At 45.8% G+C, this 25813-nt stretch overlaps 1 protein-coding gene across 2 annotated transcripts; it reads right to left on the bottom strand.

The window, feature by feature from the left end:
* Positions 1-1783: 1783 nt before the first annotated feature.
* On the bottom strand, positions 1784-19639 carry trim71 (tripartite motif containing 71, E3 ubiquitin protein ligase). 2 transcript variants are annotated; one of them, XM_061267703.1, is made up of 8 exons: positions 19196-19639; positions 17983-18978; positions 12736-12903; positions 10351-10485; positions 7680-7922; positions 7121-7618; positions 6917-7057; positions 1784-6737 (listed from the first exon to the last, which is right to left on the bottom strand). In XM_061267703.1, exons 2-8 carry the CDS (start codon positions 18712-18714, stop codon positions 6165-6167), a joined length of 2490 nt encoding a protein of 829 aa, XP_061123687.1. In that variant the 5' UTR covers positions 18715-18978; positions 19196-19639; the 3' UTR covers positions 1784-6164. The 2 variants fall into 2 exon arrangements, with proteins under 2 accessions (XP_061123687.1, XP_061123688.1); XM_061267704.1 differs by having other exon boundaries at positions 19351-19639.
* Positions 19640-25813: the final 6174 nt, after the last annotated feature.

The following is a 25813-nucleotide window of genomic DNA, read 5'->3' as shown; positions in this document are numbered from 1 at the left end:
GAACAGGTTCCCCCCTTCCCAAGTTACAAGTAATTCAAACAGTAGCCCTATTAGAATCAATCAATCTCTGGACAACTGGATTGAATTTAAGCAACTCTGCATGGAAGAATGGGCAAACATGATCCAATTGCGAATGGAGACATATCAAAAAAGATTGATGTCTGTAATTCAAGCAAACGGAAGTTCCACAAAGTTTTAAATCAAGGTGCTGGTGACTTTTACAACCGTGGTATTAAAATGGCCCCTTGAGACTATTTTTTATTTTCTACTTTTGAGTCCACGAGAGAGAGGATTGCAACGACATTAGACAGTGTGCCCACCAGAACCTGCTGAAACATATTGATTGCATTTGCACGCCAGAAACATTTGCAAGAACAATGTCAACGACCTGAGAGAGTTGACATGTACGAGAGTTAAATTCTTGCGACTGATATGCAATCCGTTTAGTACAAGTGATGCATTCAACAATCCGTTTTAGTACAAAATATAATTATGAAATTTTAATACCAGCGGCATCGTTGCTGCTGTGTTGGAGGAGTCATGCCGCTTTTCTGCAGGTTGTCAAAATCGCTTGGTACCGTTTGAATTGATCTTTTTCGGTTACCGTATACACACCAGTTTTTCGTGCAGCATTTCCGGTGATAACTAGCTGTGTTTTGAGTGAGTATTGCAAACATTTTCAAGATCTCTATTTTGCATGTAAATATGCAGGCGAATGATTGCGACAGGAAATCCCTTAGTTTGTGTATTGCTCAATAGCTATTGTAGAACAATATCAAGAAAATGTGAATTGCCAGAAAACACGCCCACAAATGTCACTCGGCTGTCGAGTTTGTCATTGCAACAGGTTCAAATGTGGAGCCTTTACTTCACCAGTCGCTTCATGCTGCAGGGAGCGTGTCCTTTGGCACCACCTGGTGGACAAAACAGGAAGAAAATGCACATGCTGAAATAATTTGTTTCAAACATTCATATACATATGCTTCATATACATCACGACCCTGGCGAAAACACGCAATTATTATTTTTTAATTCCCCCCGGACAGATTTTTGGGGCTGGAAAGTAAGACATGTCCGGGGAAAAGAGGACGCCTGGTCACCTTAGGTCAGTGCTTCTCAATTATTTTCTGTTACGCCCCCCCCTAGCAAGAAGAAAACTATTCGCGCCCCCCCCCCCCCCCCCTCCCCACCGTGACTATCCTAACTTGTCTTGTAAGTCGTAAAATGTTGCACTGTCGCAAACGTGACAGAAGTAACAATGAGAGCGCCACTGCCCTCTGCTGTAGTAAATGCGCAATTACACTTTATTCTAGTACTGCCAAAAAAAAAGCCTGTTCCCCAGGGTCACACGCGCCCCCCCAGATATAGCACCGCGCGGGGGGCGCGCCCCACTATTTGAGAAGCACTGCCTTAGGTTAATTGAGACCTGCCCCTTGTGACGACACTTCACCCTCCCCCGCTACCACACAATGGTGCTGAGACATTTGCAATGTGGAACTACTGACATCTAGCTGTGGTGGCATAGAACTGCAATGCAAATATGACGCAATCGATGTGGGCTAAGCAAATTGAGACAGATCCAAAAAGATTCATGTCTGTAATTCAAGCGAATGAAAGCTCAACAAAGTTTTAAATCAGGGAGTTGGTGACTTTTACAACCCTGTTATTAAAATAGCCCCTTGAGACTATTTTTTATTTTCTACTCATGAGAGACATGCCTACCAAATTGTCTTGATTCTACAATAATAAGAAAGTGATTGTGAAAGAATACCATTGACACATGTTGAAGTCAAAGAAATACAACTTTATTTAAGTGTAAACAAGAACAAAAAAAAAAACTGCATAGGAAATGTTTAAAGTCCAAAGAGTGCAGCGCGAGCAGTAGGCAGCCCAAAATATTATATAGTCTCCTTTGCCTCATTTAGACTGAAGACCTGACATCTGCACTTCCACCCAGCACAAAGTGTGTGTTCAAGAGAGACAGGCAAACACACACATTCACACACACACAATGACGAGGAAGTACCAGCAGCACTCATCTAAACTCAGCAGGCCGCACCCACTCGCGCTGCATCCTGGACTGTGAGGGCTTACATTCAGAGGAGGTCTGCTTTGACAATAGATGCACGAGCAACCACCACCACCACGCTGCTGGACCAACACTCATTGGATAAAAGACAGATGTTCACGCGGGTTTACGCCACCCGAGGCGAGAAATATTGCTGGTGGTGACTAATACAAAATTGTCCGGCGGTCCAGCCGCGGGTAGTGGAGAGCGTGCATCGCCCGATGCCGTTGAACCCTTTTCTTCACAAAATACATTCTAAAAGGGCCAATGAACATCAGGTTGTGTGTGGTATTTGTACTTTTATGTAAAAGAAAAAAAAATAATAATTGGGGGGAGTTAAACAAAAGCAATATTTCAGATTGAGATTTCATTTTTTTTATTTTATTTCAATGGACACACAAAAGAATCAGACTAGCACTAAGGTCCAAACAAGGAAAAGGGGAAAAGAAGGGGGCCGGGGGTGGTCTACTTTATTCCTATGGGACACATTTCAATGAGACACCAGCAGGACAGGGCTGCCGAGAACTACCTGAGATATATTTGATTTCCTTTCTAAAATTTCACCAACCATATTTCTTGTCTTTCTTTGATTATACAATCATTAAAAAAGAGGTCCATGACCTCGCACACATCACCCGGTGCAGCTTTACTTTTTTTCCTCTCTTAAGTCACGAGAGGCCAGAAATTAGACGGGTGGTGGGACACACACACGAGAGAGAGTCACTTGATTGGCAGCCATTCCCACTTTCCGGATTGCCAAAAAGTGTGCTGGATGAGCCAAAAATGGTGGTCGTGAGACCGTGACAAGACTGCCCTTGTGTGCTGTGGGTGACTTAATAAATGCAGAGTGGGAAGAAAGTTCCCGCAAGTAAAGCGCCTGAGCTGGGAGGCACGCAAAAGAAGCCTCAAGATGTTTTCGGTTGGTTACCAATCGAGGCATGGCTGACTGAACAGGTTGTGCTATGCCACCGAATACAATCACAAAGGTCAACCCTATTCCAGCGCATCTGGTATTACCCATCTCCCAAAAAGTCAGCAACCCGCCTATTTTATTTTTTTTTTTACCAACATTTATCCCCCCCCCCCAAAAAAAGACTTCAGTATGATAAGGATTTTTTTTTAAAGCATGCAACAAAACAAAACAAAAAGTAAATAAGATTTAAAATATATTTTTCCTCTTAAAGAGTGGATACCTAAAGATCTTTAAGATAGAACTCTGCAATCGTAGTTTTTCTGAAAAAAGGATGCAGACGCGGATGAACACAGTAATACTGACAACGCAAAAGAAACAAGCTGACTGTCGATGTTCTTCCGTGTGCAAATGACGAAACTTGATAATGTTCGTAATTGCTGGCGCCACAGTCAAGACAAGTCCTGCCGCGTGCATAAATATCGGAAAGTTGTGCTGAAGGTTGAGGTAATCCTTTGTGGAATTTTTGTGCGACGAGTGATGTTTCTTTTTTTTAACGCTCCCGTCCTTCCCCCACCCCCTTGCGCGCTAACACAAAAAAAAAAGCAGAAATGTGCGAGTTTGTCGTCGTGAGGTCAAAGAAAAATCAGGGCCCAGCCCTCCTAAGTGCACCCCATCAGAAACTGACTCAACATTTGAATCTCTGATATTGTGGTCCAGTGACCTTTTGTCATCTACAACAGCCTGGTTCTTGGCACAGAACTCTTGGAGATCACTTTGGCACGATGCTAATCCACGGAAATATTTGCTTTGGTTGATTTTTTTTTTTCGCTTTAAAAAAAAAAAAAAAAAAGGTAATTAATCGTACAGCAAAGACAACCAAGCGAAAAAGCTGCTCGGGGTTGCGAGATGAAAACGGACGACCACAACAGTGCCACAATCTTTGGTCCTACAGCTACGGACGGGACATGCAGTCCAAGAATGAGGTATATCGTGATGCGTACACATCTGATGAGGTATGCTAACATGAAAATACGCAAAAAAAATCAAAATGAGGTATTCAAATGGAAACGACACAAGTCTGAGGTATATGAACGTAAAGAATCGCTACAAAGCGAGTTGAGGTGTCGAGGTCCACCAGGTAAGCAAACACTGACGTTGAATTGGGATCATGTGCGGACAGAACCTCTCCTCAGAGAAGAAGGCCCGTCGGGGAATCTTTCCAAATTTGCTAACGGAACATGAATTGTCGAGTGCGATCAAGTGGGGCACAGATTGACGTCAGCGTCGACGCCTCGCCACGGATTTGCTTAGGGGGGGGGGGGGGGGGGCGCTACGAGTTGTTCTACGTCGGATTGGCGGGGGTCTAAAATGAGGGAGAGGGAGGGTTCTCTTTGGTTTTCTATGCGACTGGATTCAAACAGGACTCGTGTGATGTCAGCGGGCAGTGCTCCACGAATTTTGCCGGGAAATGTTACCATGATTATTGAAGATGGTGCCTTTTTATCTTTAAATCTTTTAAAAGCCACTTCTTTCTTAGTTGGCCAGTGTGCAGATATTCTACTTTGGTTGAATCTAATAGTTGGTGGATACATCTTTAGAGGATTGGTCTACTAGCGCAAAGTTCTAAAGACGCCTGAAGACCTGATAAATTGGGGCGAGCTTTGGCGGCAGCGCACTTTCGATGGATGGGAAGAGAGCGGCTTTGGACCGCAGCTTCCATCCAAAGGATTGTACAGTGAAGCGCCGCACAGCCGCGGGCCGGCATTCACAAGGTGCCGAGGAATACCGTGTATGCCGCAAGCGATGTTGAAGCGAGTTTCAGCTTCGTCGAGACAAAAGTAGTGCTTTGCCACGCTCTCGTGACATCTATAGGCAATTAAACCCCTTTGGAGGGAGATCGATTCGTCGTACATTTTCAATTCTCCCCCGCCCTGCGAATGGTAAGGGTTCACTGTGTTGTCAAGTCTTAAGTCTATTTGATGTTCTTATTTTCGTCCTCTGGACTATCTACTTCTGAGGCTTTTTGTTAAACACTGCCTCGGGGGGGAAAAAGGTGTCATTTAGCCATGATTAAATCTCTACTTTAGGATCCCTAATAGATCCTGCTCTTTGAAAAAGTATCACCCCCACGTTTGTTTGTGGGTCCTCCCTTTTTGGAGGCGAGCAAGAGGTCCTTGCATACTAATCTCGGTCGGTCACGTCGTCGAACGAGACGTTAAGTTTCGGGGTCTCGGGCAAAGAATTGAATTTTTCTAATGTCACCACAGGCCCGATCTGCTGTAGTGAAACTAAATAAGAGCTGATCATTTCCAATCAGCCAAACTATTACCTGAGCTCTTTTTTTTTTTTTTCATCTCATCATATCATTGTGGCATTTCATTCCCACATTCTAACTGGGCCGTTATGCCTATGCAAACTCAAGCATAGTGATGAGTGGGGTCTTATCAAAAAAACTAAACAAAAAAAAAAAAGCTATGAAGAAGACACTACCGGACTGTACCCCAATTGTTTTTGAGCAATGCCTTCGAATGAGAACAAATTATGCAGCCCCTACAGCGATCTGAGTATTGTCTCAGCAACAACATTCAGGTGCACTCAACACATATTTAAAAAGATGCACAGCACGAATTCCATTACTCCTGTGCAAATAAATCGACTGAAGAGTCTCTTTTTCTTCCTCCTTATTTTTGTCTCTCTTAAATAAAAAGTATAGAGGTAGGCTTTTCTTCGTAAAACTTCACGGATCAATAAACCTCTGCTCATTTACTATGAGTACATTCATAAAGAGCTAAATGAGGTAGGTGTGGAGCAGAGGGTACGAAGTTTCAAGAAAAGTGAGAAATTCCCTGAGAAGGATACTCGAGAAGAGTTTACAGAAAAGAATCGAGCAGTTGACTATGAAGAAGGGACAAATGGCTCTTTTTTTTTTTGGGCTACTGATTATCCATTTGTAGAGGTCCCCATTCAAATATAAACCAGAACATATCGGATTGATGGTGCGAAATGGAAAAAAAAAAAGTTATCGAGGTTCGATTTCCCTTCTCGTCAACGTGCTCTCAATCCTCTGAGATTTCTTATTCCTAATGTGTCAGTTTTTTTATTCATTCGCTCGCTCGCCTTTGTTGAGGAAAAACAAACCAACAAACAGCAAAGGGCCAAATTGAGGGAGCGAATGTTGTCTTTCTAGAACTTGAGGATACGATTATTCCCGAAGTCGACGACGACGATGACTCCGTCCGGAGTCACGGCGACCCCGGAGGGACGATCCATCTGTCCAAAGCCACTCCCCTGGGTTCCAAATTTGCATAAGAAATTCCCATTGGGCTCAAACACTTGCACGCGGTGGTTTCGGGAGTCGGCCACGATGATTCGGTTCTCCTGGTCCACGGCCACACCTTGGGGCCGCAGGAACTGACCGTTACCGATGCCCTCGGAGCCCAGGAAGCGGGCGGACTGGCAGTCGGGCCGGATAACCAGCAGCCGGTGGTTGTTAAAGTCGGTCACCACCAGGTGATCCTCGTGGTTGAAGGCCACGCCTCTGGGCGAGTCAAAGTGTTTCCACAGAGCCCCCTCGAAACCGTACTTGTTGAGGAACGAGCCGTCGGGGGAAAATAGCTGCACGCGGTGGTTCCTCGTGTCGGAAACCAAGATCTTACCCTCGGAGTTGACAGCCACGTCCCAGGGGTAGTTAAACTGCCCGTTCTTGGTCCCCTTTTCCCCAAACTTCAGCAGGAACTGGCCCTCAAAAGTAAACACCTGTCAAGCAAAGCAAATGGGTCAGGGCACGACCTCTGCGTGGGGAGGAGTGAACAGCTGAGGAGCTTTGTTTTTACAAGTGTGAAAGGAGTCAAGATATTTTCAGCAGCTGCTTCTGAACTTGCGAATATTTATGTTACTCAATGTGTGGAAGGTTTGTTCTGAGCCCAATCGCGTACCTGCACACGGTGATTGTCCTTGTCGGCCACAATGATTCGCCTCTGGCTGTCGCAGGCGACCCCGGCCGGACGGTCAAACTGACCGGGTCGAGAACCCAGAGAGCCAAATTTGTGGTGGAATGCGCCACAGGGCTTGAATATCTGGAAATAGATAATCAAGTGGAATTTCTATTGTGAATTTATTTAAGCGAGCAAACTTCCTACCTGAATGCGGTTGTTGCTGCGGTCCGCCACCACCACGTATCCCTCCTTGTCCACGCTGATGCCCCAAGGACGACACAGTTGACCGTCCCCCTCGCCCTCGCCTCCGAACGACGACACTTGGGAACCCAGCGAGCCGTAGCTGCGGCCCGATTTCACAAACACCTTGAAGGGGCTTCCCTGAATGTGCTGGTTGCACACCAAGACGGAGACGAGGTGCTCCCCCTCGCATTTGGCCATGTAGCTAACTGTGTACGAGCCGTTCTGGTGGTCGGTCACCTCCGCGGCGGAGAGGTTGGCGTCTGCCACCGACATGACTATCGCCGTCACCATGTCGCCGCCGGAGAGACGCGGCTCGCCGTCGTGGTCGTAGCCGATCACAGTAAAAGCGGCGTGCTTGCCGCGGAGCGCGGTGTTGAGACCGTCGCCGTGCGCTTTGGTGACTGGGGCAAAGGCGCCGCTGCTGATCAGGCCCATGGATTGGATAGCGATGCAGAGAGCCTGGGAGAACAAATGTAAGTAAGCATTTGCACACCACTTCAAGGATTTCATGAGATCCCACCTGGTCTGGAGGCGTGAACATGAAGCGGTCATCCTCCTGGGGCTGCATCAAGCCCCTCAGTGCTTTGAGCTCATGGATTTGGGTGACCATTCGCTCGCGCGCCAGCAGCACGTCAATGTGGCGGCCCTCGTCCAGCACCTGGCTGACGGCGGCGATGGTGCTGTCCAACTTGGTCAGACTCTGGTGAAGTTTCTCCACCTGCAGGTATAGCGACTTGGCCTTCAGCTGCCGGATCTTCTCCAACTGCGAGGGGTAGAAAGGAAAAAAACGGATTTGTTGAAGTTGACAGAGAATTGATCAAATAGCAGCACAATTATTTTTTTAAATAATAATATACTTTTGTTTATCTATCCAAGTCAAAATTTCTGGTCCTATGCTGCGCTGTGAAATATTTCTAATGTAAGATTTGTGCTTTGGCACAATATAGACACGGAGAGAAAATAAAGGGTTCAATGTGTCAGGCTGTCCACAAGATGGCAGCAATGTGCAGAATTGGTTTTGAAACGTCACTAGGACTTTTATGGAAAGTCAATGACTTTAAATGGAGGCAGAGCTGTGTAATCCTTTTAATTGTGGTGTAGTTTCTCACAATTAGATTGCATGGCAGCATGACATTTTTTTTGTTTAAACACTCAGTCGGAAAAAAAGGTGCAATGCCGGTAGAACTTGAGAAGCATAGTTGCCTCTTACTTAGCGTCACCTCAGAAAAAGAGTCGAGCACAATAGGCTGAGCACCTTCAATGCTAAGGGACACTTTCCAGTCCCTCCCTACTCAGGCTCCAAAAGTGGCCCCTTTGTTGAATCCCGGCCTGGGCAGAAGTGCAATTTGCACATGTGAGAGTAGATTTACACTTTATAGTCCGTGAAGACAAAGCCTCTTGTTGGCCTTTCTGATGGATACCCTGGAAGTGGAGCGTCCATGTCGACACGCCGGGAAGATGTAGAGATAAGTAAAGGGACCTTGATCATTCTTTTTTTTTTTGTGGGAAGCAATCTAGCATGCCGGCGCAACTCCGCGCCTACACTCCCACGCAAAATGCATCGGCGGTCACATCGGTGATGAGCCTAACAGTGAGGAAACACAATGCAGAGGGACTGAATTTGTTTCCCAGGCAACGCCGGCTGTAGCTGCCATAAGAAAATGCACTGATATGGAACGTTTTGAGCCAGGCTCGGTTTCCAAGTGGGAACACTTTCTACACCAGCCATCATCTCGCTTGCTGGCAGGAAACCTCCGCTCATCATGCTGATGACGCAGGCAAAAATCAGTGTTACCTCATTAACCATCTTTACCAATCAGTCTCTAAATTGATTGTAAAAAAAAAAAAAAAAAAAAGGGGAGGGGGTTAATTTGCGTGGTGCGCTTGTTCTGATTTGGAGTCTGACATCAAACATCACCTTTTTCAGAACAGACATTCAATAATAGAAAGCAGAGACCCTCATCTTGAACAGATCAGCAGAATTCTCGGGCAGACTTCTCGGGTTTCAGCCGCACGCTAAGCTCTACGGCATTCCTCAAAGTACCCAAGTCCTTGTCGGAGAGCCGAGAATTTACCACGGCAAAGCGCAACCTGACATCTTCATGGCTAAAGGATTCAATTGAATTAAAGTGACATTTACAGCCACATTGAAAACCATAAATATATCCATGTGCTCGTGCTGGGATTCAAATCTTCACCAGATCTGCACGAGAACATGGACTGAAGTGTAATTTTTATTATCAGCCGCTGAGAACATTATTCACATTTTCAGCCCCATTTGACATCTCCATCAAATTTCGGATGGATTTATCGGACGAGAAATCGAATCAAACAATAAATGCCTGGATGGCATTTGATAGCAGTGTGGCGTTTTACAACAGCAAAAGGATTATGAATGGAATATTCCGAAGGCTAGCCAAGACCATGAACCACACATGATCTTGACATGGAGCCGTACGACCCCCCCCCCTACTTTGCAACTTTCATCAGGCTCGACTGGTATTGGGTCCGCTCTCGACGGCATTCCTTAAAAGTTTAGTAAGCAGACAGACAAAGTGCAGACCAGGGCATCACAAATCATTCTGACAACTGCCCCTCATAAACACAACGGTTACAACTTGAGGCTAAAGAAATCGAAGATTCATCTCAACATGTGTACTCGGTCAGTCTATTGATCCACTATTGGTGAGAAGGAATGAAATGAAAGGTTGTTTGTCAGTGCTTGGTTGTCTGGAAAAGATTGAAGAGGGACTGACCCACAAACCCATCACAGCTGTGGGGGAAGCTAGGAGCAGGTGAGACGCGGGACATTTTTAAAATATCGCGTCTATGTCCACAAGTGCGCTGGTTTAAAAAAAGAAAGGATTCCCATTGCGACCTATCGTGTTCACTGAGCCTATCCCGGCAGACCAGGCTAATTGTAAAAGACGGACGGGAAAAGCACACGGAGCTAAATTAAAGGTGGCACTTTAAAAACTAAAAAAACTAAAGAAAACACTTACCGGATAAGCAAATTGAGGAAATAACATTTTCTTTACTTAAAGCTACACGCACACACAAAAAAAAAAATAGCAACATGGCGCCAAACCAGTTTTACAAGGGATTTTTTTTGAAATACCAGTTTTTTTTGAAATACCCGTTTTGTGGAGCGATTCAAGAAAAGTTCGATTTATTAGGAGAAAAAGGTTTACCTTCCACAGCAGTTCACACTCTCGCTCCTCCAGCGCTTTCTTGTGCCTGAGGACCAGGGCCTTCACTTCAGTCTGCACCACCTTCGCCTTGATCTCCACCTGCTCCGCCATGGCCTGGACCTTCTCCATGCTCACCTGGAGAATAAAAAAAAATAAAAACGTGTGATGTGAGCTAAAAGGAAAAGGAGGACACAGACCTGCTTATAACACTTTGCATATTAATTTGGTTTAAACTCAATAATGCAAAATTTTAGGCCAATATTTACCCGCCCGTTCTTTTTGGCGTTTTGTGGGCGGTCAGCGGGTGAGGCAGACCGCACAGGGACAAAGGGGGAGGGAGGATAGGGCCGCCTTTGTGATATTGGCCGCAGGGCTCAAAGGTCAACTAAACCTTACAGGTCATGATCTGCAACCCCTGTCTTAAGACGCATACCACACTCCCCTCCCCACCGCAAGCCCTGCCAGAACAAAGACCGGCAGCTGGGTCTTTTCTTCCTCTTCTTTGCTGGCCCATTTGAGGTGGCCATCTAAAGCGACAACTAAATTAGCCTCCTCCACGGGGCAACATAAACAGAGCCACTACATATCCTGTGCTGCGGTCCTATTTGCCAGTTAAGCAGGAAGTGATCAGACGTTCACATATCACATTAAAAAAAAAGGCTTAAAAGAATATCATTTGGTTATTTTTCTGTCTACTTTCAGGTGCTTGCAATCTTTATGGGCTCTTTCCACATATTCCCAGCAGAGCACAGCTTGCCGCACAAAGAGGGTCAAAGTGGCCAATCAGACGGCAGTACGACAGAGAATCGGGCCAACCGGGAGAGTCACAAGAGCAGGGTCAGAAGTCAGGGAAGATAATGGGGGTGGAGTGGGCGGAAATTTCCTACCTCACGGTGGAGCAGAGAGTGTGTGTGTGTGCGTGTTTACATATTATCTGGCGTCAGCATTTACTCTTGCATTGACCTCAGACAAAATGGACAAGCAAACACTAAGTAGCCGCACGACAACCACCGCCAGATGGTCGGCCGGCTTCTCTTGAAGCTCAGCTGCTAGCCCGAGACCCAGAGATGTCTTTTAAAACACCCACTGGTCAAACATGAGCTCTGCGGGACTCGGTTTCAGTTTCAAAGTCTGCGCCGCGTGGCGAGCGCGTCGGCAGTTGCCGGAGCGAAGAGCCGCGTTGCGCTGAGGTTTGGGAATTTGGGGAAGACCCCCGGGTGAACTCGGCGCCGCGCGTGCATGAGCGACTCAAGCAGATGTAGGTCATTGAGATAGGGAGAGGCGGGGCACGACTTCTGGTCGGGAAAGAGTGTGTGCTCGCATGTAACATGACCTCAGATAGCATTTCGTGTTTCCACCGTGTCCTACCAAGGTCATAAGTGTGTGCTCTAAGAGGACTGACTGATAAGGGAGTTGACTTAAAGAGCACTTATCTGTCGGAATGTTGACACTTTTTATCGATTGCTTTTTACGTGCTACGTTTAATTAAAAAAAATATGTTTCCATAAAATGTCTCCATGTCTGAAGTAGTTAGGTGGACAACCTAAAGCCCTCCAAAAAAAAAAAAAAAATCAATAACAGATGAAATTGAACACATTTCTGCTCCATTTCTGCATAACGTGGACTCCTGCATTCCATAATTAGCTAAATGAGAGGCACTAAGTGCTTGTGAGCCTAAATAAATGGGGGGCGGGGGGACAAGGGGCCATGTGAACAAGAGGCAGCCAAAGTGTTCCACTTCTTTGACTGAGGACGGGATCTTTTCTTTCTCTCAAATCCTTTAAATACTTCATCTACCCTCCCCCCTTTTGACCTTCATCCCTACCCGGCCCCCTTTCAGGACCAGCTGGACACCTCCAACTCGGGTGGAAAATAAAAATTCCAGGGACCGGTCACTCATTTAGCTAGCAGAGGCACAAAAATGTCGTCACTTGATGCTTTGTCTATTTATTTCTTGCCAAGCGAGGTTCCATACTAAAAGGGGTATTCCATTTCAAAATAAAACGCCTTGCCATGAAAGCCCCTTTTTACACTACCTATAAAAGCCACCTTTTCCACGTCGCTGCTGTGTGTAAACAGAGCACGGGTCCACCCGGCCATTTTCCGCCTCGTGCGCCACTTACGGCGCTCTTACGTCTGTGTGGAACAGGTATTCTACAACGCCCGTGTTTAGTTTGACACCCGATACTCACTTTTCCTGCTCTGCTACATTGAAAGCAGTTGGACAAGTATTGATGACATGGCACCGGAAAACGGCGCCGATATCAAGCTCCTATCACTAGTGAGTTTCAATGAACCGTATTTTGCTGCTAATTTTGGTCTTCAAAAAATTGCATTTTGCATTATTTCCAATATGTAAATCGTGCTAACCGGCGTCCATCTCACCTGCACGGCCTGTCGTCCCTTTTGTGCGTCAGCCAGCAGCTGGATGGTGACGGACCTGCAGTCCTGCACGGCCTCTTGGAGGTAGACAAAAGTGTGGCCCACGTGGCGGCTCATGCTGCACTCTCTGCAGATGGGCACGGAGCAGCTCTCGCAAAAGAACAGGAAAACCTAGAAAAAAAAAAGAAAAAAGATTTAACTTCCCTTTACCGGAAGTAATCAATAACAGCTTGAAAACACATCTCATTCATGCACACAAACTCATCTGCTTGAGCGTACCCCCCAATAAAACTAACACCTAATCAATGAGAGAAGAGTGAATGACAAAAGTCATCCATTTGCATGAGTGACCAGCTCATAAAAAGTCCTGCTGTAAAACACAACAGATGGACTAAAGGCGATGAAAACTTGATCAATAACCCATTCTTCACATGTAGGATGATCAAATTGTTTTTCTATCGCATTGTAGAAGCCAAAGCGGCACAAGTCACGTCTGACACAAACGTGTCCACATCCCTGGAGAGAAAGTCGTTTAACCTCATCCGCTCTTCACCGAGAGCCGATTGGTCGTAAGGCTAATTAAGTATGCGCTGACCATCATATCCCAAAGAGATGCAAGAGCTATGGGCTTCAATGACGCCCGGGCATAGAGTGAATGGTGATGCGATCAATCCATCAATAACCGCCATTCTCCCCAGGGGGCGGCATAATTGAATGAGATCCGCGCTTGTGCAGCACATGCAGCCACTTTTATCTGACTTCCTTCTCTTTTTCTTTTTTTTTTTGCTGGAGCCCAGCTCCATCACTCTCACATTTCCACCCTTCTCCTCCTCCTACTCTATTGACATCTCCAAAATTCCAAGGGGACGTGGCATACAAAAGAGGAATGCGGGAGGCGCTGAGATGGGGGAAAAAAAACAAAAAAAACCCGAATGTGGACTGGCCGCTCTCAATTTTGGTGCATCAACCACATTTAGAAGATCTAGATGAAATTCCTTTATCATCAAAACTGCAGGAAGGGGGGGAAATAAATAAACAGAGGTGAAGAAGTCTTTCATAATTGCAAGATTTCAGATTACGTAACGCAGAACCTCTTGAATGTGCGCTCAATATTATTGACACATTATTCCCACGAGTCATCGCGCGGGAGGGTCTTTGTCCTTACTCGCTGCTTTCCAAACATTCATTCATTCATTCGTTCAATCTCCCACTTTAATTTACAATGGTGTTTATTTGCTGGCTAAATCCGTGCCTCAATAGAAAATGGGAAACAAATTGTAGGGATTGTATATTAGAATTTATTTGCTTTTTTTCCCTGCTGTGGGGTGGTTGGGGGTCGGGGGCGACCACCACCGCGCGCTATTTAACTCTCGGCACCAGGCCTCGCCCGTACGAGGGGGGCTGGCGGGTCGTAAATCATAGGATTTCATTAGTGTACCGGATGTTACGCTCTGCCCATTAATCTCTCACGTTACCAATTTACAATAAGACACGCCCATGGTGTCAAGCGCTGTTACTCATAAACCTAAAAGGGTGAGCGACAGTTCAATCATGTGTTGCTGTTTCTTTTATTCTGCCTTTGTATGAGCCCAATTTTTTTTTTTTTGTGTGCTAGCGAGTCAAATTTAAGGTGCTATTGGGTTAATATCATTTTTTTTTTTCTGTATTCTAAATTAGTTCTGCTTTAACAGGCGGTATTTTGTGGCTTCCTGGTGTATGGCTAAAGAACCCAGAGCCATTTTAAATTTTGTATACATTTCTTGTTCCCCATGTGATGTCTGGTACTATCATGGAGACGGCCTCCCTCCCTCCCTGCAGGCACTGGGAACTAGGGAAGAGGGCACGAACTCAAGCAACCAGTAAAATCTCCCAGAGCAGAGCGAGGGGGAGGGGATGTCGGCCTAGTAATGTCACACTGCGCCGCCAGAAAATAACTGGCTCTGCAAGGAGCGCATTTACAAAGAAGAAAAAAAAATGTTTGAGCGACGCTGACAGCGAGACAATTTACTTTGCGTAAAAGATTATTTCCACAATTGTTTCCACGTCATTTCTTATGCACACGCGAAGGAATTATGTTGGAGTTCCAAAATATTTATTAGAAAATGTATAATTGTTCAACAAACGAGTCTGATAAAAATAAAAAATAATTTTCCTGTGTGTGTGTCTACAAGAATACCTAAAAATGCATTTAAAATAATTAGTGTTTTTATCTAATAAACATTTGACATAAAACTAAAAAATTCTGCCTTAAAAAAAAAGAAACTTATTTACTAAAAAGAAAATAATTTCATACGCCATTTAATTTAACTGAAATTAAAATTGTCTACAAGAATACCTAAAAATGCATTTAAAAATAGTTAGTGTTTTTATCTAACAAACATTTGACATAAAACTAAAAACTCTGCCTTCAAAAAAAAACGCAACTCTGGATAATTTCATACGCCGTTTAATTGAACTAAAATTAAGCAGCAGGAATTTACTATTTGCACATGGCAGCGCCTGTGGCTTTTTCCGTTGTGTTAACAGGCGGAGGACAAGAAAATTGGAGGTGTGGTGCACGCACACTAACGCATCACAGAGTGACATTCCTAAAGGCGATAATGCATTTGACAGCTCGAGACAAGCGCAATTAAGAAGTTCTAAACCGCACCTTCAGACAAGTCTGGCTTTTGAGAAAATAATAATTATATTCAAACACAAAGATTAGACATAAAAGGTTTTAATCCTAAACACCAAGTAAACTTAAGAAATAATTCATTTGTGCTGATCCTGAATTCACTCATTTGGTTTTCTATTTGTTTCGTAATAACACAAAAACGAAATTTGTATTTGAGTAATATATTCAATACTAATTATGAATTAAGCTTTAGTGGGTTCAGTTCATTTCTAAAAATGTTACGGCTTTTAATTTCGATGCATGGCAAAACTCCGGGTGGGAAAGCCTATGACATAACATAAAACGAGCTGGGCACCACTCAGTTTTACTTTCCTCCCCCCCCCCCCCCCTTTCTTCTCCCTCCTTCCTATCACTCTTATAGGGCAACCTCGTGTTGGCCGCTCGCCGTCAACACAACGCTGGGACCCCGCCTCTCGATGTTTTGAAACTCTGCCAGATAGGAGCGTGGCGCCGTGGGAGGGCGGTGGCGCCGATCCGGCGACCTGATTGGACGGGCTTTGGAGCGCGGAAGGAAAACAAAGCTGGCCTCCTTAGCGAGCATGCTACAGTATGTACAGTAGAGAGGGAGAGGGAAGGGCGAGGGGGGCGTGGGAGAGAGGCTGGCGGCTCGGTCAATGTGGAGGGGCGTGTTGCGGCTTTGTTATGAACACGTGCGCATTGCAGATGCATATTAGCTTTTGCGACCCGGTAAGGCACGTGGGAAACGCCTCGGCGTCAAGGCCTTTTGGTCCGACACAAGGGACAAAGTTGGACATCAAAAGCCAGGACACACACGACACACAGGAAACGCCGTCTAATTACAGGCCACATGTTGCAAGCCTGGAAGTCAGAACTTCATAATCCCACTCTGCTAACTATTTGTGCGCTCGCACCCGAGTCCTATTCAGGGGATAACTACGTGCAGATGGCAGGAGGTGTTGGAGAAGCCACCGCCGGCCACTTCCAGGGGTGATGAAACCAAATAGCGACAGCTGACTAAAAGGGGGCTGCCTCCAGACCATCCATTGTTTTACAAAAGAAAAGGCGGTAGCTATATAGAGCAGACAAAATGGGAACTACAAAGCCTTCCGTTTGCCTCGAATCAAAAGCATGTGCGGGTTTCTCGAGTTTCCTAAGTGATTCATTCAACTTGACTCAATAGAATACAGTCGCGGCTACTCAATCTGACTATTTAGTGAGTTTGTGGGAGGCAATTCACTAGAGCGGGCCAGGCCCTTTGTCACCCTGACGACCGTTTAATCTATGGCAAAGACTGACGGCGGATTAACATCTCATTAGCCGCTCCTCCGACCGAGCGGCGCGTGGATTTGGGTGTCGGCGGGCGACGTCGCAGCAAGCCCGGGGCGCTCCTTTGGTGTAATCCCATTTTCCATTTCAATTTCCACACACAAGCAAGAAAGTCGCTTGTGCCGTCGATGCCTCGGACAGGACAGACTTAGTTAAGCCTTCAGTTTCATATTGAGCCTCGCGACTCGACTCGCAGGTAGAGAAAGCCTGACCTTCTCTTGTGTCATTCCCTCCCCCAGGGACCACAGTGGGTGAGGGCGGCCTTACTGGGAAAAGAAGCTCTTACTGGAATACCGAGTCAAACCTATTTACTGGCAACGCAGGGGGAGGGTCACTGCGACTCTCAAATGGGCTCCGCGATGCATTGAAAACGGCACATTATGCTAATTGACATCGCTCATGACAATAAAACTCAGCGTGGGTGAGTCCGTGCTATTGTCAAGAAAGTCAGTTGAAGGATGTCTCAGACTAAGCTTGTGAAGTGATTTCAATTTCCTGTAAATTGATCGAATTTTGGAAATGTTCAAAATTTAGAATCAACGATAGCTCACCTTGGCCACATGCGTGCTTGGAATTTGGTTGTTTTAGTTGGGATTACACCAAAATATATTTGCCCGAGTATATTGACAAAACAAAATGGCTGCCTCCTATCTGCAGGACACAAACTGCATTAAGGAAGACATTTCCTCTCTCCTCAAGAACCAGAGCTTAAAGAAAAAGACCCCCCTCTCCCATCATACGTTATTCATTCTGGCCATATGGCTCAACCAAGATGGTTTCCATTGCAACCAACTTTTATCCAGATCACAGAACTTAAGCATGGGTTGTTGCTTATAGGGGCGGGGGGGGGGGGGGGGGGGGGGGTGTCTCATTTTCTGCTCCGAATGCCTGATGTGGTCCACATTAGGCAGAGACGGCATGCATTTATGCACGCGTGCGTGCGGAAATGCAGGCATTCTGACGATGAATGCATCACTCGGCTTCCTTTGAACTTCTTGCCATATGTTCCTGGGTATCGTTCTCTGCCATATTGCATTACTACAGCCATCCCCGACCACCGAGCCGTGAGAGACCATCAGCTATGCCGGGGGAACCCCTACTAGTCCGTTCACGGTATTCTGATCAATCATTTGGGAAATAAGAATTAAGCGACACTTGGTTTTCTCCATGTCAGGGCGGCCATTTTGCCACTTGTGACTGAAAATGACATTGCAGTGCCTTTTTTCCCCCTCTGGATTTTGTTTCATGGTTCTAATACGACACGAGTGGTTGGTGTTTATGCTTACCTCATTGTCATGGTGCTGACAGAAGCTCATCCGGTCCTGGAAAAGGGACAGCAGCGCAAAGTTGTTCTGCAAGGACTGAGCGAGGGACACCGACATGGCCGGCTGGCCCGGGTTGCTGTTGACTCGGGCCACGTGGAGATTTTCCCCGAGCCGCTCGATGAAGTGGTCCTTGGTGAGCCTCACCCGTTGATGAGCACGGACGCAGTTGTCGCACAGATACTCTTGGCAATCGAGGCAGTGGGACGTGGCCAGGTTCTGCTCGTCACAGGAGCTACACTGAGGTTCTGCCATGAGATGGGGTGGGTGCAGAAGGCTTCCGTGGGTGGGTTGGAAGCCGGAGGAGCTCAAGCTTCCTCGATTGAGATGGTGGTGGCCATTCTTGTTCTGGATCTGCTCCTCGGTGCTCACAACCACATCCAACAGGTTGCTGAAGAGGAAGTTGGTGGACGGCAGCGAGTCCACGCCGGCCTCGGAGATGGACACCTTCTGGTCGCAAGTGGGGCAACGTAATTTCAGCGGGTCTCCTGGACTGCGCTGGGCCTCCAGGCACTGCCTGCAGAAGGCGTGGAGGCAGGGCAGGACGTGAAGTCTCCTGCTGGTCTGGCTGGAGGAGGAAGAGGTGTGGGAGGAGGAAGAGGAGGTTGACGAGCTGGAGGAAATGGGGGCTGAGGAGCCACACAGCTCTTTGCAGAGTGGGCACGTCTGCAGGTCCGAATCTGGAAATGAAGCCATCTGTGGCGTCACCTCAAAAACAAGGCTCAGTTTACAGCTGAGGTAGACATTTGGGCACACGTCGAGCCGATGTGTCGAGTCGGGAGAACGCTGTTGCTTGAGGTAGATTCATGAGGCATTAAAGTCACTTCACCAGGGAGAGGGGTGGTCATCTGCGTACTGATATGTCTCTACTACATAACTCAGATGTGATGCAAAAATCAACGAGGTGGTCCTTAAACTCAACTATCAGGTGGCAGTAAGGCGGTGTCAATCAATCAATCCCTGAAACGTGACAACATCGAACAACGTTATTGATTATGTGCAGGAGGCAGGTGATGTTAAATTGAGGCAAAAAAAAAAATCTGGAGTAACTGGATCGGCGTCTATGTGGAGGGGACACGGTTTCTCCTCCCCCACCGGTTAGGCAACATGACCACGGAGCTCGGCGCTCGTGTAGAAAAAACAGTAGTTTTCTTCAGTTTAGTTCTTACGTTCTCACCTCTAATGGGTCACCAAGTAAGGAGTCGAACCTCGAACCCAAAGGTGTTCGACAATTCAGCAAAGCGACAACCACATTGGGTGGCGAGAACGGTAAAAACAAACGTACTAACCCTCGCAGAAAAATAAATAAAAAATCGGAAAAAAATGGTCTACCTCCCAGTTATCCTTCCTTCCTTACGGTGGGCTTGTTTTTGGCGTGGAGGAATTTCATGCAGGCTTTTCCTCTCAGACAGCATGGGGCAAAGGGGAGGGGGGAGGAACACATCAAATGAATGGTCCAAGCCTCCACTCAGTCCTCGGACCTTTCTATTTATTTCCTCCGGGAAAAAATCATCAACACCGGCTGAAGGTACGAGCTCCCACGGGCGCGTGTTGCCCAAGCTGTAGCTCCAAGGACAGCTCCAATTCGACTGACGAGTAAAAATGGACTCACTTCCGCTGCAGGGACTGGGAGGAAGGGGAGGAGCGGATGAAGGGGGGCGGGGGAAGACTAGGCGCTCGTACCCGAGTCTGCGTGCGTGCGCATCCGTGCGTCCGACGTTAGCGTTCTGTTGAGAAATAAAAAATAAACCGAGTGAACATTCTTGACAAAAAAATCGATTTTTTTTAATGTTGTAACTGCGCTGTTAAACTTCAATTAAACGCCACCGGACTTAAACAAGTGACATTTGATTTACAACCCCCCAGGAAGGAGCCGTATACTGACAGCGCATCGAGCAAAATGATTGATATTCATATTGCAATGCCGGCCTATCAAGCTATTAATTTTAGGAATACTTTTACTGCAGTGTACATGAACGTCGCAAATCTTGACGTCAAACGGCGTCGTAAAACACATAAATCAATCATATAAAAAAGGGTATGCAAATTTCTGTAATTCGTTTTCCATCAAAATAATACCCACAAAAAATTGGATCGATATTTTGTAAACCAGATAGAAAAATAATCATAATCACTACTAATAGGGGGGAAAAAATAAAAGGCCTACTGTCTCTTAAACGTAAAGCAAACTATTGACTTGCTATTAACATTTGCTAAAATTGTATTTTTATTTTTGCTAATCGAATACTAATAATTTTCTTTTAAATAATTTTCACTTCAGAATTTATTTCACAGGGGGTACACATGACCTCAATCAAGTGCTTCTTTTTTTAATTCTGCTTTTAATTTTCATTTATAAATTCTTTTTAATAAATATTGGTCCTATACTATATATTGGTCCATTCATTTGTGATCTAAATGTCGAAAACAGCGGCTTCTTAGGCCCAGAGGCCCCTAAGATGACAACAGTGGGGTGATTTACAACAGCACCTCAAGGATTTCAGTAAAATGGATTTGTGCAAGGCTTTGGAACCGGCCAGGGGTTATGCAGATATGCCAAAGTGGCAAAACATTCCACCTGATGGACTATGCCATTGAGCTTTCTCTTCCAATCAAACCTTCCATTCATCTCCTCCATACTACTGTACATGCAATGCAATGACCTTTCTTGAAAACAAAAAGAGGACTCATCGCTGTAAAGGGAGGTACTTATACAATTTGTTCCGTCATCTCCTCTACTACTAAATAGTCTTACTATTTACACTGCATCATATGACCCTTCCCAATGTTAATGTGAAATCACATTAGAAAGCAGTCGTCTGTCTATTTTAAACCACGTGGAAGGTCTGTGATGACTTGCCCAGAGGAAACGCACACGAAAAAAAAGCATGCTGTTCCTGCCACTAAATTGGTCAAAACTTGAGTGGGACAAATTGTGTTTAAGTCACAGATCTTAACGTCATTTTGCTCCTTTAGATGTAATTGTTACTTTCAAGTGTTCAGCAACAATTATCTAACACTTTTAGACAAAAGAAAAGAACCAGAAAGAAAACTTGTGTAACAGAACATTGAGAACATTTAATAAAAACACTATAAACAAAAATATACAGTGACAGTATTTGAACGTACAATAATTATCCATCACTAATACAATCACCTACTCTAGTCTTTAACCATTTTTTTAACTCTTTAAACTTTCTTAAGAAACTAACTACTCCACACGTCGTTCGCCCACATATGATTGCTTCGCAGCCACCGTTGGGCCGAGGCAACGCTAAGCGTGAAGACTTGCTCCTGTGAGGAGTTCACAGCAGTGTAGTGGACCTCCAGTTTGGGTTGGGGGATGAGCGCCGCTGAGAGCAGACGGCTCCCGGCTGAGAGGTACTCGCTCTCGCTCTCTTGAATCCTGGTGGGAGGAAAAACAAGTCCTAACAGGAACTATGCGGCCACATGCATCTATATATAAGGTGTTACCTTTTTAGGGTGATGCTGAGGGTGGCGGGTGTCTTCTCAGAAATAGGGAGAATGACTGAAGCATTGACAGTAATTAACATCTCAAACGTGAGCGCGAGTTCCACCTCCCCCAGTCGACTGGGAACAGTCAGCGCCATGAACCCAGCGGGGGCCGATACGGCTGGGTAATAGCCTGCGGTTTGAGAGTCTTATGGGGACACATAGGTTAGTCAAGCATTGTAGATATATTTAGGAAAAAAAAAAATCCAACCGTGTGTCATTGTAGGACATTTTCATATTCTACTTACGACTGAAGATCTTGCGCGCACGTAGCCAGAGGTTTTGTTTCCCCAGCTTGTGCAAAAGCGCCCGCAGCACAGCATCCTCTACTGGTACCTTTCGAGAAAGCATCAAGCCCACCGAGTCCGCAGCTACGGAAAGCATTAGTCTGTCCACGCACACTTTCAGGTGAGCATTAAACAGGGGGGTGTACCTGGAGTTGTCAACCTGGTCTGGGGAGAAAGAAAGACATCCACACAGACATTACATCCATTTGATTTGACCCAAAATAAACCAGATGAGCATAAGGATCACCTGTAACTGAATTGAATGAAGATTAATAAAACCCTTATGCATGTTTTTCTCACCATTGGGTTCTTGTATTCCTGGGAGATTACACAAGACCTCCAAGGCGTCTCTTTGCGAGGCTTTCTCAGCCAGATGGACGAGCACACGGCTTCTATTCTCCAAGTCCGGATGCTCGCACGGCCACATATTGCAACTCACAAACCATTTGTTCTCTGTAGTCACAGAAACAAAATTTGTCCCAACGTCCCCACCAGAACAAGTCTGGGCTCTAACTGAACGATACCTCGGAGAGTTTGGAGGGCTCCTTCCAGGCTGCCACTGAGGAGGAAGATCTCTGTTGCCAAGGTGATCAGGTGGCAGCGTGACTGACCGTTCTCATTCTCAAACAAACCCTTCTGCATGGAGTAGTTGATCTTGAATTGGGTCAGCACCTCCACTACCTTCCGAGCCTAATGTGCAAAAAGCTGCAGTTAAGCTTTTGTACCTTGGATCAATAGCAGGAGGAAAACGCTGCACAATATGATGCAGCAATATTAAAAAATATATATTTAGGTGTTCTTACCTTGGCCCACTGTTGAGTTTTATAGTATCTTAGCATGAGAGAGACTCCAATTCGGCCAGTGAAACCCATCAACAGGCAGTCTGCAACTCGACTGGGGCAAACTACATTGGAGGAATGTAGAAATGTTGCTATTTGTTTCCTATTTAAAAAAAAAAAAAAAAAATCTTACTTGTCTCAGCGAAAGCCGCAAACGGCACCGACATCTTGTCTTTGGTCTCCGACAGAAGAGCGACAGCGATGTAGCCGCTGATGCGCTCCAGTTGGCTGGGATGTTGGTGGGGTGTGCAAATGCAGCTAAAAGCTCTCGCCAGACAGCACCAGTCCGCTTGCTTAACACAAAGCTGGCAAACACGACAACGTCAATCGGCAAGCTGCGCGCGGAATAAAGAGCTCGATAGATGTTTGAAAAGCAGTGGCTCACCTCCATCTCCACCATGACACAGGCCAAGTTCAAGGAGTCTGAAACGGGCACACTGCTGGTCGTATAAAATCTTTGAGAAGAAAGGAGACAATCAGTGAGCGAGGGTACTTTTCTTGTTAGTAATCAAAACCAACCCACCTAAGATTGGCAGACGGATCGTAATGTATCAGCTTCTGGAATTCAGGAGTGTTTTTAACAACATCGAAGCAATCCAAGCTCAGCATTAAACGTTCACTGGCCATCTGTCGGTGGATGGAAATTCTTATAACAGACGTATATATACGCAGGTGAAGTATGGAGGTGTTCATTTACCTTGTAAGTTAGCAGCAGGAGGTGAGGGACAACGCTTGTGAAGCTTTTCTCTCTTACAAAGGTGAAAAGGGCGAGCAGGAATTCATGAGTAGGCTAAGAAAAGCGAGAGAAACAATTTCTCCCAAGATTATGAGAAACTGAGGAGACCTCCCCAAATAGCATCATTTTCCGCCACCTTCTGGCCGATATGACACATTACAGAGTAGCTCCGCGGAACGCAAACTCACCACGATCTTGTGAGCCAAGCTGACACTGAGCACTGAAAGAACATCAGGCATGATGCCTGCTTTCAGAAGAGCCCAGAGGAGTGAGAGAAAGACAGGCATGGAGAAAAATAATCCCGGGGGATTGTCCTGGTAGTAGTTTATGAACAAAGCTCCTGGAAAAACAACAAAACGGGGACAATGGTGAAGGATGAACGCGTGAAGTGAAGCATCGGCGTTCATGAGACTGTGCAGGTGTACAGGAGACATTCGAAGTTGGACCTGCTCTCTGGAGGCACGCCGGATTTAGGGTGAAGCGCTCCACCATGTTGATACAGAACTAGAATGGGGAAAAAAGAATTGAAAAATCTCCATCCAGTCTAGGCTTTACATTTCAGGTACACCAGAGGGTGGTGTTGACTACCAAATAACTCGAGCATCTTTGCATTTCTATGACGGAGGAGAAAAAAAAATTCAAAATGTTCTACTGTACTAAATTTACCTTCTCATCGCCCTCCAAAGGCACGTGCAGAAAGCGGCATACCTTGTAGGTACAGGAGTCGGATTCATTGAAGAACAGCCTACAGTACTGAATGTTGGACACAATTAGTTCTGTTACATTACTATTTTGGTCCCCGCTTGAATGAATTACAAAGGAAGCTTTTGTTTTACCAAATTTGCTCAGAAATATCTACCAAAGTATGATCACATTTAAATACATCCATAATCTAGAAGGGTCGAACGTTCGCACTACTTACTGGATTATTTTTATAACACCTAGGATCCGCCTTGTTTGTGGGGTGCGGGGTGGGTGGATCTGTAGGAAAGAGCGGCCGAGCGAGCGTTCAAAAGGCGGCACTTAATTCCTAAAAGTGCCGCGCTTCTCGACATTCCACTCACCGTTTCTCGCTGTCCAGAATGAAGAGAATGCGTTACATGCATCCCTGCTCGAAAAGGACAATCAATGCAAAACTGGACCCCCCTCGGATTGAAATACGTGAAAATATACCTTTCCTGGATGCCGTCGCGTTGAAAATTCCTGCTGCCGTAAGATGTATCCTGTTCAATAACACAGGCGGTAACATTAAAATTGTAATTAAGTCATAAGCGTTCGTTAGTTTCGCTTCGTTACCATTGGTTTGGTGCCGCATTCTTCGCCGAATAGAACCTTTTGCCGTTTGGGGGAGACAGTGCTCTTTTGTGGCCTCCAGGGTCTGCTGGGGCTTTCCTCTGCAAGATTCAGAAGTGTAATTATAATTCCAACACTTGAGGTTCTTTCTCAAAAACAAATCTCTGTCACGCTTGGAGATTGCCTCTGGTGTGTTTTAACACAAAAACAATTTCTTGCCGAGTGGCACGTCATTATAAGTTTCAGCGAGGTCCTTAAATTGGCCATACCGTTGTCTGGACTGTCGCACAGAAGATTTATATTAACTGGGGTCCAACTGAAACACAAGTAATATAGAACAACATGTTGTGATAATAAGCCTTTGGCAACTGGGAGATGTTGTCAAATATGGAGCTTTACCTTTGCGTGGGAGGCTGCGACTCTCCGTATGTGGTCAAAGTCTTTGGGTCTTGGAGTACTCTGTCGGGACCCAGTTTTAGGAGACTCTCCTGGGGCAGGTTGCCGAAGAGCTCGGAGTCATCTTGGTTTACATTAACGAGTAGGATATCGAGTTGATATGCTGTGAACTCGTCCAAAACGCAGGGCTGAGTGTCAGTGCTTGCTCCGATCTCAGTTGAGGACTCTGCTGGCTCGGACGAACTTGGTCCTGGGTCGCTATCTGAAGATGACCGACCCTCACCGTTGAAGACCTCATTATCATCTTCATCATCGCGATCAAAACTGCACGGGGAAGAGCTGGATTCGGCGGTCCCAGGCGAACATTCGGCATTCATCGTCTGTTCCAGTTGCTCCGATGCACCTTGCCCCTCGTTGTTTTTTTCAGTTTCTTCCAAAGGCCCGTTATCAATTCCATTCTTTTCAGCACCACTAAGGCTAAAAGAGGGTGAACGTTCTCTTGGAGTAAAGAAAACCGATGGGAATACTTGTGTTGGTTCAGAATCATTCATGCTGTTGTCCAGGTTCATGATTCTATTAACAAAGAACTGCCTGCTGTGCCGGGTGATGTAAGTGCGTGCACAAGAATCTTTTTTTTTCCAAACAAAGTCCCTCACTCGTTGGCAGGTGAAGGACACTGGTCCATCGTCCAACAATTCGGGTGTCTCGTCTAGCATCGTGCACGTTTCAGG

This window comes from Syngnathus typhle, linkage group LG20, assembly GCF_033458585.1.
Source record: "Syngnathus typhle isolate RoL2023-S1 ecotype Sweden linkage group LG20, RoL_Styp_1.0, whole genome shotgun sequence".
Taxonomy (NCBI): domain Eukaryota; kingdom Metazoa; phylum Chordata; class Actinopteri; order Syngnathiformes; family Syngnathidae; genus Syngnathus; species Syngnathus typhle.
The sequence above is the reverse complement of the archived record's forward strand: the minus strand, read 5'-3'. Positions and strand labels throughout refer to the sequence as shown.